Source organism: Rutilus rutilus (genome assembly GCF_951802725.1).
Source record: "Rutilus rutilus genome assembly, chromosome: 11".
Lineage (NCBI taxonomy): Eukaryota > Metazoa > Chordata > Actinopteri > Cypriniformes > Leuciscidae > Rutilus > Rutilus rutilus.
The window spans coordinates 2,991,894-3,005,713 of record NC_140216.1 but is presented as its reverse complement, the minus strand read 5'-3'; the positions used below and the strand labels follow the sequence as shown (position 1 = coordinate 3,005,713).

The 13,820-nt window shown below is 36.9% G+C and overlaps 1 protein-coding gene across 1 annotated transcript in view; it reads right to left on the bottom strand.

Moving 5' to 3' along the window:
* Positions 1-13,820, bottom strand: part of csmd3b (CUB and Sushi multiple domains 3b) — a gene marked incomplete at its 5' end in the record, with an annotated part of 443,617 nt that overhangs the window by 186,629 nt on the left and 243,168 nt on the right. The window contains 2 exons of the mRNA XM_084423901.1: positions 1,804-1,916; positions 2,887-2,990. Coding sequence (XP_084280027.1) covers positions 1,804-1,916; positions 2,887-2,990 — 217 coding nt within the window. The remainder of the gene's footprint in view (positions 1-1,803; positions 1,917-2,886; positions 2,991-13,820) is intronic.

Genomic DNA, 13,820 nt, shown 5'->3' with positions numbered 1-13,820 from the left:
AAAAAAAGAACAAATATATATATATATACCATATGACCCCCCTGAAGACCATTGTGTAATTCGCACCCTGTGTGATAGATGAGGGAGACATACAAAATGTGGAACTCCAGGACAGGTTTGAGAACCACTGTTCTAAACGACAATATAAGAATATATAACTCAAAATAAAAAAAAAAATTTTTTCTTCTCACAATATGTGTTTAATGAGGTTCAAGTCTGGGTTTTGTACATGCAATCAAACTCATCCTTTATGTATGTCCAAGCCATAGATTTTTTTTTTGTATCCCCTCATGTATGACCATCACGTATTTATGACTGACAGCTCCAATTAGATCTACCTAGAAATTGAAAATTAAGAAACAAAGCCACTGTGCTTGTGTGTGGCATATATAGGATGAATTATAATAGGAGAAGAAAAACAGAAAGAGACACAACTAATACAATCTGTAATATTTTGCCAGTCTCTCCCAGGTATATCATACAGTAATTTTTTTCTTTTTTTTTTATCTCTGTGGTCTTGCACTTAAGGGGATTCATTTGGTCTCTCTGTCTCATTCTCTGTCTACCTCAGTCAGTCTCTCTCATTATACTGAATGGCACACTGTTCATCACCCCGACACTAATTTATTACAAAACCTTGAGGGAGGAGAGATAATCAAAGATATGGGTTTTGTAGGGATTGCTGCTTCTATCAAGTGAATGTAGCTCATGTGTTCGGGATGAAAGTTAGTTGCCGTGCATTCAGCAGAGACCACAGAAGTGATTTGTGGGAACTGCTTCACTTTTATGCACACTGACTACTAAGCATGTATGCTGAATACGCGCGCAGGAAAGAGTGGACTTGTCCAGGTAAATAATGTCTGGCCTTTTGATGTCTAAACTCTTTTCAGTGGATGTGAAAAACACTTTCTCACTGCAGCAGAAAACAAGGTTGGATGTTTGATTGAATCTGGGCTGATGCCAGACAGGTTGTTTGTACAATTTTGGTTTGTCCTGCTTTTCCTTTCTGTTTGTTTGCAGTTGCAAATGTATTTTTTTTTTCCATCACTCTGCCACATTTCCTCTATTTAACCTTGACAATAGGATTGCCGCAGTCACAAACATTTTGCTTGACAATTGCGATTATTTAATCTTACATCGTCGCTGCATGTCCAAAACCGCTACTGTATTTAAAAATAACTTCAATTAAATTAAACACTGTGTTGTCAAAGTTGATATTCTGGCTTCATACATGGTCAGACAACTTGCATGTGTCATTGTATTATCATTATTTAACCAAAATCAAGCAGGTTTTGACCAGCAAATATCAGACATGCGTTTTCCCATCATTAGAACGGAGGCATTACGTTTTTATCAACTTACAGGTTATAAAGATTATTTTAGCTAATGTGGGTCATTTGGCCAAAATCTCATGTTGAAAAGATGAATTGCTTCACACAGGTTATATAAAACACTATTGACTGTGACTATGACAAATGCTAGACAAAAACACTCTTCTCTGTTCCTCAGATACATAAAACATCAGCCTTTATATCTAGAGTAAATAAAATGCTGTACTTACTCAAAAAGAAAGTTATTTATTTTCCGTTGCATTGCAAACAAGCAGAGATGCTCCGAAATGTATGCGGCACTTCATTTATGATAGAGGTGGGTGGAGTTACGAGGTTTGGTTTTTTAAAACTTTTCATTGGTTAAATTTGCGAAACCCACAGCCAGACGTAAAGGGTGAGCAAAATGATTTATGAAATTTTCTTTTAGACCATTCCCAAAGTGACTATACATTCTGCACAGCTTTTCAGGTACCTTTGTAGTTGATCTTGAAGCCTATAGATCCCACGCTTTCATCAGACTGGAGGTGAAGCCACATCTGATGGGTCATGCTAACAATGAGGTCGGGAACAAAGCTGCCTGTCAGACTGAGGAGAAGAGAGAGATTAGACACAAATAAACAAATCAGAAGCACACTGAGTTGTACACTACCAGACAAAAGGTTGAGCACACCTACGCATTCTTTATTGCTATTTTGCATATTTTAGAATAACAACACGTCCTGTCCAGGTGCGATGCGCATAAGATTACAGCAACAAGCAATTTGTCTGTCTACACCAGATGTGACCCGACTACGAGACATGACAAACTCAATAAAAAAAATCACAGCCAATCAGAAGTTTGTGGGCGGAGCCTCTCTGCAGTGTCACACGAAACTCACATTAGATGCTTTTAACTACATAATCAGCACCTTAGATTATCATTGGCATACTTTGCATGTTGTTTTTCCAGCGCGACGTTGCAGAAATATAAACCGTTTCTAAAATAGAATTGTCGCATATCACCTTCATGGCTGATTATGACAATTTTTTTTTTATTGCATGTCATCTGGTTAGGACACTGTGTCATATATAAAGTTGTCAAAACTAAGAATTAGTTTCACTATTATTTAAAGTAATGTATAATGTATTACAATAATTTCTTTCATGACAAATTGTTGGATTAGTTTTACGATCTCTTTATAAACTTTTTTTAAGCGTCAAAGTGGTAGTTGCGTAGCTGTCAATGGAGAACTCCTTCATTTGTGTTACGAAAACGAAACGAAAGTCTTACGAGTTTGGGTGAGAAATTAATGACAGACTATCCCTTTAAGACAACTTAAATACGACAAAGGAGGAAAACAAACATTTGATTGGTTTCTGAAGACGTAACGTGATCATTTACACTAGTAGGATATTCAAAATTCATTTTAGTTCTTTGTATATCATTACCATCAAGCAACCACTGCCCAGAGCATTGAGACTGGCTGAGAGGAATATTGATTCAGGAACAGAATGTCCTACCTGTGTAAATTATGCATCAGCTTATACCGTCACAGACTGTAGATAAGAAACTCACACTTGCAAGATGGTTTTCGGGTCTCCTACTTCCCCTCCATCACCGATGGTCAGTGTGTCATAGCCCAGTTCTAGGTCAAACTCCTCAAAGTTAATCTGAATCACCTGTCGGCAGAAATGAGGCATAGTGCTTAGTGATGTGTCAAATGAACTGAATTAAACTTTATGGCTCTTGCATAATTGAATCCTGTCAGCTGACTGAAACTCAGAGAGAAGACTGACAAAACTTGCTTTACTGAATTTCGTGGAGAATAAAGAAATTTCACCATTAGCATAAGGTCAAAGTTTCCAGAAAACCTTCGCTCAAGCCTCTACTGAACAAACATAATATGTGTTTTTATATACGCTAAAAGCACCAGGCGTTATTTTCTATAGTGCTCAAGAGAAGAATGTAGGCTAATCATAACACAACTAGTCAAGGTTATTATTATCAGGGCCGTTTCTAGGCATAGGCAAACTAGGCGGTCGCCTAGTAACATAAAGCTGAAACAAAACATCTAGTGTTATATTTTGCCAACAAATTAAAATCGACATCGTGATATGGCTTTGTGCCTTTATAAAACAGCACAAGACTTTAATTAAGTATCCTATTGTCACGATTTGGTCTTGTCTTGGTCACGTTTCATGTCATTGTTATGTTTCAATGCCTGTCATGTGATTCCCTGTTTGTCATGTGATCCTGCCATGTGTCTTGTCATTGGTTAATTGTCTGATCATTGTTCACAGGTGTCCCTTGTCTTGTCATTAGTCTGTGTATTTAAGCCCTCATGTTTGCCATGTGTTTTGGTCAAGAATTGTTTCCTGTAGACCACTCCATGTCCATGTCCATGTCCATGTCCATGTCCATGTCCATGTCCATGTCCATGTCCATGTCCATGTCCATGTCCATGTCCATGTCCATGTCCATGTCCATGTCCATGTCCAGATTTTTGAGTTTTCATGCCACGCCATGCTTTTGTTTCATGTTTGGTTTTGTTTATAATAAACTGCACTTGGGTTCTCATTTACACTTGCCTCCAGTGGATCCTTTACACCTATATAGGCATTCTGTTTGTGCTGCGTGATTTAAAGAGAAGTGCGCACTTTGCTCACGCGATCAGCATGGTGATCTGGTGTTTTCTCCACAATAAAAGCTCAAGGGTTTATTTCTTGCAAGTGAAGAAATTAGGACAAAAGTATTGTGTAATGTAAAATATACTTTTGAAATATTCATTTTCATTTCTACAGTATAGGCTATATGGATTTTACGCCATACTTATATAACTCATAAACACCAGTGATAATGTAATGTAGACTTAGACTCTATATCATAACTAAAAAGATGTTTGAGCCCTCTTTAAGGTGCAGGTACATGTCAATGGTTTTTCTTTGTTCAATGTGCACAGTTCATGGGTTGAAGCTGGTTGAAGGTCTTAATTTTGAGCTCTCAAAGTGCACCAGATTGATGCATTTAACCTTAAAATGTACAAAAATAGGAATAGGAATCTCGCCTAGGGTGCCAAAAAGACTAGAAACTAGAAACGGCCCTGATCATAGGCCTACTATGCTCTCAGCAATTATTGACATTCACTATGTTTCCATCACCCTGTTTTCATCTTAAAATATCACATCAGAAACGAGAGATGAAAACTGCAAAAAAAAAAAAAAAAAAAGTTATAATAGTTATAGTGGGAGATGGAAACGCATTTGCCGAATAAATTCTGACGAAGCGCACATGAAACCCACGTGACTGATAGGCTGTTTCCTCAGGATGGGAATTCCGGCTTTTTTTTAGGGAACTGAGCCGGATCATTTAGCTCAGCTCAGTAATAAGAGTATGCTTTTGAGTGTTGCTTGTTTTCTGACCCAATATTAATATGATCTTTTCGCCACACTGCTCGACCACACGCACTCCATGCAGTGACTGAATATTATGTTAATGTGTATAGCCTGTATGTATACGCACATAGGCCTACATACACATCAAAATAACACTGTCACCACATGCACAACAGTGACCATTTGACATGTGTCTGAGCAGTGAAGCGAAAGGATAATCATATTATTCTGTCTATTAATATACAAAAAGGGAAAACGGCTCTCAGACGGGAGCCGACTCTCACCGTTCACTTAAAGGAGTCGAGCGACACATCACTACTGTTAGGTTAACGCTGATGGGTGTTTTATTTACTGTTGGTTACTAGGTTACCAAACCACCTGATGGAAACGCACCTAATTTGCATTTTTTGTTGTTGTTGCAAACCTGGAAAATATTCGCTTCACATTTGGATGGAAACCCAGCTGGTTTCTACATTTATTGCCCACCTTTTGTACTTTCTCAGTCCTGTGGGAAACTGATGCTTATGAAAGAAAAAAAGTCAGACTAATTATACCCATTACACAATCACAGCACAATCAACTGATTCATTCAAAATTTAGTTGTTTCAAGACTAGACCATCTCTTGGATAACTGGGAGTTCGGAAAGGGGGATTGAGGCTTTAACAGGGAAACGGGGATTAGAGGTGTGGAAAGAGCCACAGGCATTTGGAGAGGCCTGAACTTTCTATATCAATCAACCCATTGACAGCTACTGGGTGGAATTAGTTGCCATGGCGATGGGCTTTAGCAGGTATGGATGTATGAGAGCTATTTAGGAGTGATGATTGATGCTCAGACGGCATCTCGGCACAGATAATACAGTTGTTTTTTCCATGTAACTGAATACAAAATACTCCAGAGTCCCTGTTTCACTAAAGGTCACCACATAACAAATTCAGCTCTGGCACGGCAGAGATGCGGGATTGAACAGTTGGGAATGAGACGTCATTGAGGCTGATCTTGGATCCGTCTCTTCTCTGGATTTGTAATATTAAAAGAATCCGTAAATCTGATCTCAGATCAGGTCCACGAAGTATTCAGCGACCTGCTCTGTCTGCCTGCGGTTGTCATGGCGATTGGAGTCATAAGCTAATGCTTTTGTTGGAGGGTGAGGTGCCGAGCGAGTATTGAATTGCAAAGAAATAAGGTAATAGAGCAGAAATATGCCTTTACAATGGAGCAGAGAGGCCAGTGAAAATGCTTTTACCGATATACAGACAGGTCTATTTCATTAAAAATGAAAATGCGTCATTGTGACGGGTGTTCAGACCAGAATCAATGTTCGGAAAATAAATCTGTTTTGGCCTGATGCAATTCAAACAAGTGTAAGAAAAAGAAAACCAGACATTCACAAAACACCGAACCGACATATCAACACAAGCACGCATGCATACACACACTAAAATGGGCATTCAATTAAAAACAGTCATTTAAAAATAAAATAATATAAATACATAAATAATATAATATAACAGTATAAGCATCTATGCAGTTTGTTTGTTTTCTGGGAACTGGACCCATGACCCATTGTTAAATTTTACCAAACCATATATTATGCAAATAACATATCATGACAGGACATAACAACTTAATATTAGTATATTAGAATGATTTAATCAGCATATTAGAAACATAACATAACATAACAGCACAGGATAACGTAACGTAACGTAACATAACATACATAACATAACAACATAACATAACATAACATAACATAACGCAACGCAACGTAACAACATAATGTAACGTAACGTAACGTAACGTAACGTAACGTATAACATAACATAACATAACATAACATAACATAACATAACATAACATAACATAACATAACATAACATAACATAACATAACATAACATAGCCTACATTTTTAACAATTATAATAAGTATCGACTTGGAACCGAAGTACTTGTACTTTTGACAGCCCTATACAGTAGTTGTTTATAATCTTTTCAAATCATGCCTTTTATCTTTGTCAATAATGGGATTCCCAGAGGCTTGTTTTCAGGATGTATTCATAACATAACATAACGCAACGCAACGCAACGTAACGTAACAACGTAACGTAACGTAACGTAACGTAACGTAACGTAACATAACTTTTTAACAATTATAATAAGTATCGACTTGGAACCGAAGTACTTGTACTTTTGACAGCCCTATACAGTAGTTGTTTATAATCTTTTCAATCATGCCTTTTATCTTTGTCAATAATGGGATTCCCAGAGGCTTGTTTTCAGGATGTATTCTTTCCACACCTTACATCAGGGGCTTTCAAACTTTTACTAATAGCTTTTCACTATCAGCAAAGAAAGGAAAATATGAGATTCTTCATGGCGTATTACTGTCCTTCAGGGAGCCAGAACCAAAGCAGACACATTTTGATGTTTTGAAGAGAAACTGCAAATTTAATCTGGGATTTTAAGGCCCCTGTTGTCACCGCCTGCGATCATGTAAATATTCAAAACCCATTATTTTCATCCAATAGGTCAGCCAATGTTTCTTTTGTTGCTTTTAATACAGGCTAATGGAATAAAGAAGTCAGTTCAGTTCATGGTTTTTGATTTTGAAGTACATTTACTTGCAAATGTCTTTTATTTGACCAAACTGCATTACTTGTCACTTTGAGACTGTGACGGTTGTTCATCAGTTCTGTCGCTTGACATGGTCCTGATTTGACAGATCGCGTGTGCTGAAGGGCTGACATGATATTACTGAAATACTGCTCCAGGTAAAACTACTGAAATAGTCTCATTTGAGTGACATGATTGGAAATTCAGTGAACAGTGATGGTAATAAAAAATTCTTCATATTTATAAAAAGCTTTTAGGACAAAAAATAAAAATAAAAATAACAACGCACAGAACACAGTGTTGAACTAAAGCAATAAGCAGATGACAGTGATTTGCAGTTTTACTGAATTTACATTTTAGGGGTGTTTTTAAGAATAACAAACACAGATTCAAAATCATTTGAACATAACCTCAAGTGGCTTATTGCATTTAATAAATTGCAGCAACAGCAATATGATTAAAGTACGTTCATATATATATATATATATATATATATATATATATATATATATATATATATATATATATATAGTAAAAAAAAAAATAAAAAAAAAATATATAATAATAATAATAATAATAATAATAATAATAATAATATATATACTGTATGTGTGTATATATATATGTGTATTATTATTATTACTTTTTTTGACAGTTCATGCATTGACCTGAACAATTATCGTTTGAAGTATAAGACTCAGCGTTTTGCTTTTCAGCAAACTTGTAATTATCTGAGCAGCGGCCATATGATGGCTTGTGCTCTCATTCTTGCTCTGAAACTGCATCTGTGAAATGCTTGGGTGAGACTGTACTGGCAGTAAATCCCAGCTGGATTGTGTGACAGTTGAAGTAGCCTGGCTTAGAGAAACCAGAGATCCCATCTCTGTGAACTTAATCGGGGGAAATGACACTACGAACAGCACTATGGGAGCTTGACATCCTGGTAGCTTGTTTTCTGCTTTCACCTTGAGGAAGACCCTAGTGTGTGTGGGTATTGTTACACGTTTGTGTGTTTGGAATCCGTTCAGATCCGTTCTTTGTGCTTAGACTTGAATGTTGAACCAAAAATATTAGGGATGCACCGAAAATGGCATTTTCTGTTTAGGGCTGAAAGAGAAAAAAGGCAGAAAATATATGATATTTAATATTATTTTAATATATTTTATGTCCAATTTTGGTGTTACTTTAAATAAAAATGTGGTTATTGTATTTTATTGGCTTGTATCTTTTGAATTCAAATTTTTTAACATTATTGAATTTAATTAAAAAGTCAAATATTAATAAAATGACCCAAAAAATAATAATAATTTAAAATGAGAAATAATAATTATATAAAAAGTCATTTTCGGGTTCGTTTTTCGGCCAAGTGCATGCAGAATTTTCACTTTTCACTTCACTTTCACATATCACAAAAAAACAACAACAAAAAAAACAAACAAAAAAAACATTATTTACTCTTTTGCCACTGCACGGTTCAAAAGTTTGTGGTCGGCAAGATTTCACCAAAGCTGCATTAATTTGATCAAAGATAAAGTAAAAAAATAAAAAAAATAAAAGTGCTATTGTGAAATTATTACAAATTTAAATATCAGCCATTACAGGAATACATTTTATTTTAAAATATATTAAAAAAGAAAACAAAGGTGAAACAAAGCCAGCACTCTTCAGTGTCACATGATCCTTCAGAAATCATTGTAATATGCTGATGTTATGTTATGTTATGACGTTATGTTATGTTGTTATGTTATGTTATGTTGTTACGTTATGTTGTTACGTTGTTACGTTACGTTATGTTGTTACGTTGTTATGTTATGTTATGTTGTTACGCTATGTTATGTTGTTACGTTGTTACGTTATGTTATGTTGTTACGTTGTTACGTTATGTTATGTTACATTATGTTACGTTATGTTAGGTTGTTACGTTATGTTATGTTGTTACGTTGTTCCGTTGTTATGTTGTTACGTTATGTTATGTTACATTATGTTACGTTATGTTAGGTTGTTACGTTATGTTGTTACGTTATGTTATGTTATGTTATGTTACGTTATGTTGTTATGTTATGTTACGTTATGTTATGTTATTGAAACGAAACCAGAGAACAATCCGGTACCTGCTGAGAGGCGTCTACGTCAAACTCTCCCGTGTGTATTTGTGTGAGCGCTCTGTAAAGAGCGTCAAAGGTTTCTTTTTGCAGCGTTGAGCATTGTAGCCAATCACAGACATGCTTGCTGAGCGCATGAATGCAATGGCCATTCAGATATGTTTAAGTTAGTCAGAACCTGCTCAATACTTATCATTATTTGATATTAGCTGCTTCTACTCTAATATAAAACGATTTTTTTTTTCTACCACAAAAATGAATAAATAGATCAAATGGAAGACAAGTAACGAAAAGAAAAGACGACTTGAAGTGAGCAGTCTGAGCATGGATGAGGGGACATATGTTTCTCTGCCTGTCATGATCTGACCTTTGATGCTCCCTCTGAGGTTAATGCCCAATCTGGGCATCAATCTCCAACAAAAGACCAATGGGGCGACAGCATTTCAGTTTCTGCTTGATAAATCAGGTCATGCTCCATTCAGGATGGACAACTGAACTCTGAAAAACAACCATCTACAAATGGACAAAGCCGTGTTTACTGCAGACGTCTCCTTTTGAAACCATGATGCAACTCAACAGCTGTAAATGTGAATGAGGATGGACACAATTTGGGCCTCATTCATGAAACATCAACCAATTTATGTGTGAATCGCACATAATACCATTTCTTCGTAATGTGTCCCTTTGAATTCAATGCATGCACTGTATTTATCAACAAATTACACAGAAATTCGTTCTGCTTTTGACTAAGGCCAAATGTGCGCCTGATGCATTGGCCTTGATTCTATATGCACGGCGAGCTCTGAGCTAAGCGGAGTTAACAAATCCCTTGGTAAACCAGTGATCCGTTTATTATTTTCGTTATCTCCATTTGAACAAAAAGCAAACAACAAAAAGAAACCAAACTAACATTGTCTCCAACATTCCCACAATCCAAAAGTGCCACAATGGACTCTAAATTGAATTAAGCCCCGACACCATTCAAGTCACTCTCGCCAAGGTTAAAGCACAGAGTGCAATATAAATAAATTGCCACCCTAAAATAGTTTGCCAAAAATAAGTGAGCAAAAGGCTGTAAGAGACAATTAGCAATTGCTCACTTGTAACAGGGTGTACGCTGGTATACATTTAAATAAATAACGCACCGTTGTGCTGCAAATGCATTTCTGTTCTGTAGATGAATGAATTTGCCACACGCTTTTCCTGTAATTAAGTGAAACCCACAAATCAATTGTACTTTCTGAAAAACGTTTTGAAATTAGTACAAAACTATAATTCCAACAAATGGCAATTGCTGTTCTGAATAGGTAAAATGGGGGCTAGTACATTAGGGTTATCACCATAATGGCTGAATATGGGTTCAAAAAGCACATAATTAAACAAAAAGCATGGGAAACCTGGGCTAGTCGTCACACAGGTGGTCAGCCTAATGTCCACATCCCCATTTAACATGTTCAAAACATCAATTGCCATTTGTTGCAATCATAGCCTTGTAATTTGGTTGTATTTCTGTTTGGCCTGTATGTTTGTATGTTGCCTATTTTTTCTGTTTAATGAATTGTGTTTTATTTCATCTTACTGTTTAAATTGGCTAAAAAGCCTATAATAGGCTATTTAATGGCAGGTTTCCTCATGTAGTGTGACAACATGCCCAAATAACACAATGTACAGCAGGTTTCCTCATGGAGTGTGACAACATGCCCAAATAACACAATGTACAGCAGGTTTCCTCATGGAGTGTGACAACATGCCCAAATAACACAATGGTGTGTTCAATGAACTATGTTCTTTCCTGCACAATAACGGTGGAAATATTAAAAATAAAAATACACAAAAAGTGTGACTTGCCACTGATACTGCCTGACTCATTGTTTTGGCCATTACAAAATAAAAATAAAAAAAGGGGCTGGGGGGTAAGGAAAAAAGTTAGTCTTTTTCTTAGAGAAGATTCTACAAACTCTTTGATTTATTGAAAACAACACGCCAAAGCCAAGGCTGCGGGGAAACAACACAAGCGTCTCTATTCAAGCTGGCAGAGTTCCAGACCTTTTAAAGTGGTCCAATGCGGACTGACAAAAGTAGGAAAAAAAAAAAAAAAGCATCTCTATGGCCCACAAGGCTTTCATGCTACCCTCCATCCATCATATGATGGGAAAACGTCCAGACGATTTCATCACGGCCTTCTGAACATTTAAATGGTCTTGAGAAAGTTGGGTTGTATCGCAGCTTTCCAACTCAAACCTTGGGTGATTCGCCTGCAGAAGTTTGGGAAAATGTATGAATGAACAGTCAAAGTAAGAGAGTGTTGGCATGATCAGGACTCTCTAAAGTACTTAGATAAGCACAGAACTTCTTTATAAACCTACGAGTAGGCAGATGAGGAGAAGGCCAAACATTCTGAACTGAGAAAACGGTTTGTCCGTTTTAATTTATTGCCTGTGTGTATCATTCCACCATAGAAAGAGTCAATCTCAAAAAGATTGAGACCTTGACTTGAGGTTAGGAAAGAATTTCAGGGTTTTTGTTTGTTGCACTCAATAGATCTGCTATTTCAAGATGAATTGCAATGTTAGTGAGTCATATCACCTGAAATCAATTGCAAGGTCCCGCAATGACAATGCAGATATGGCTGAAGTGAGAGAACCATTGAGAACCATTTAGAAAAAAATGAGACCAATGAACTTTGATTCCTTTGAAAACACCTACAGTGTAGCCAGTGAATTCTGGTTCTTGAGCGTATGACTCTAATGATCTGGTTCTTTTAAGTGAATCAAATGTGAAGTGAAGCTAATAACTCTTACGAAACAGTCCGTTTTAGAGAATCAAAAGCATAAAGCTCAAACAGTGAAGTCCGATTCTCGAGGGAATGACTCTAACAAGTTCGCTTAAGTACATCAAAAAATATACCAAGAGATCAAAACACGACTCTTCTGAGCTGGATCCTTTCAGTGAAAGTTCATTTCGTCATGCGTCTCATTTTGTGTGCTTTGCTTTATATTTACTATTGCAATAATCCGCAATTCTACAAATGTATTCAAATATTTCTTTTTCAAACTCAAAAGAATAATTAATGGAGCCGGAATCATTAAGACGAAACTTATTTCCTCACGATTCCTTATGATCGCTCCATTCTTCACTGAATCCTCCGCCCTACACAAGTAACATCTCTCTCTTTCTCTCTCGCACATTCACATATTTATACACTGATTATCTCCCTACACACATTCACACATTGTAGCTCTTGTGGGGGTGATCTCAAAATGTTGGAATTAAACTGAAGTGTGGCTGTAAAACCCACAAGAGCAATAAAACAGACACTCTTCACCTTTATACACACATAACTAACAAAGCCCATCATGCAGTTCCCTATAAACGCGCAAGGGCTTTGTGGGGAAGAAGGGATGGATAGGGAGGTGTTTGTAGGGGGCAAGGCCACAATAACCTGCAAAAAAAAAAAGACAAGGGAGGAGGTCAGGAGCAATCGCACAGAAAGCCAGGAGAGACAGGGCAGTCAAATGATCAGACGCCCATGCGCTCACTCTCTCTCTCTCTCTGATCCAGCGACAGCATCACCACAGGCCCTGTACAAGAAGCTGAGAAGAGTCACGGCAGAATACTAATGCCAACTTGTGGACCACAGTCAGGGCTCGACAGGGAGGACTGCCCGACAGCGTAAACGGCGCTCGGGACATACGAAAAAACGCATACAAAGGTTTCGGACCTTAAGTGAAAATAGGGATAGATTCTATTTACACTCTGTAAAAATAGCAGTATTTTCTTTGCAATAAGTGTAAATAGTAGTTTGATGCTATTTATACTTATAAATAGTGGCAGATACTATTTGCACCTGAGTGTTGTTGTACATTAAACGATATGCAATAATAACATAGAGTGTAAATGATTATATTTATTCAAATTATTACATTTATGCATTTGATAGACGGTTTTATCCAAAGCGACTTACATTGCATTTCAAAGTACACATTTTACATTCTTATCAGTTCTTAGTTCTTGCTTTCCCTGGGAATCGAACCCATGACCTTGTAAGCGCCAACACTCTACTGTTTGAGCTACAGGAAAGCTGTATTAAATGGATGGCGCCTTATTGGGACAATAAAGCCCTCCCTAGACTTTGTTATTAAACACACATTAGACACTTTATTTCCACTTTTCGAATATTTTCTTCATTTTTATTTAAATTAAATGCCTTTCTGATCTGATATGTGATGGGAAAAGGGAGTAGAGCGTGTCCGGCAAAAGGGAGATTTGAACTCGGGTCGATTTGCGTCAAATCTTTCCGCCTTAGCATTACACTATTGCTACTGGTGACGTTCCAGCGACTTCTGTAATCTTGTCTGGCCCAACCAGACGTCATTAGGTGGAGTTAATGTAAATAG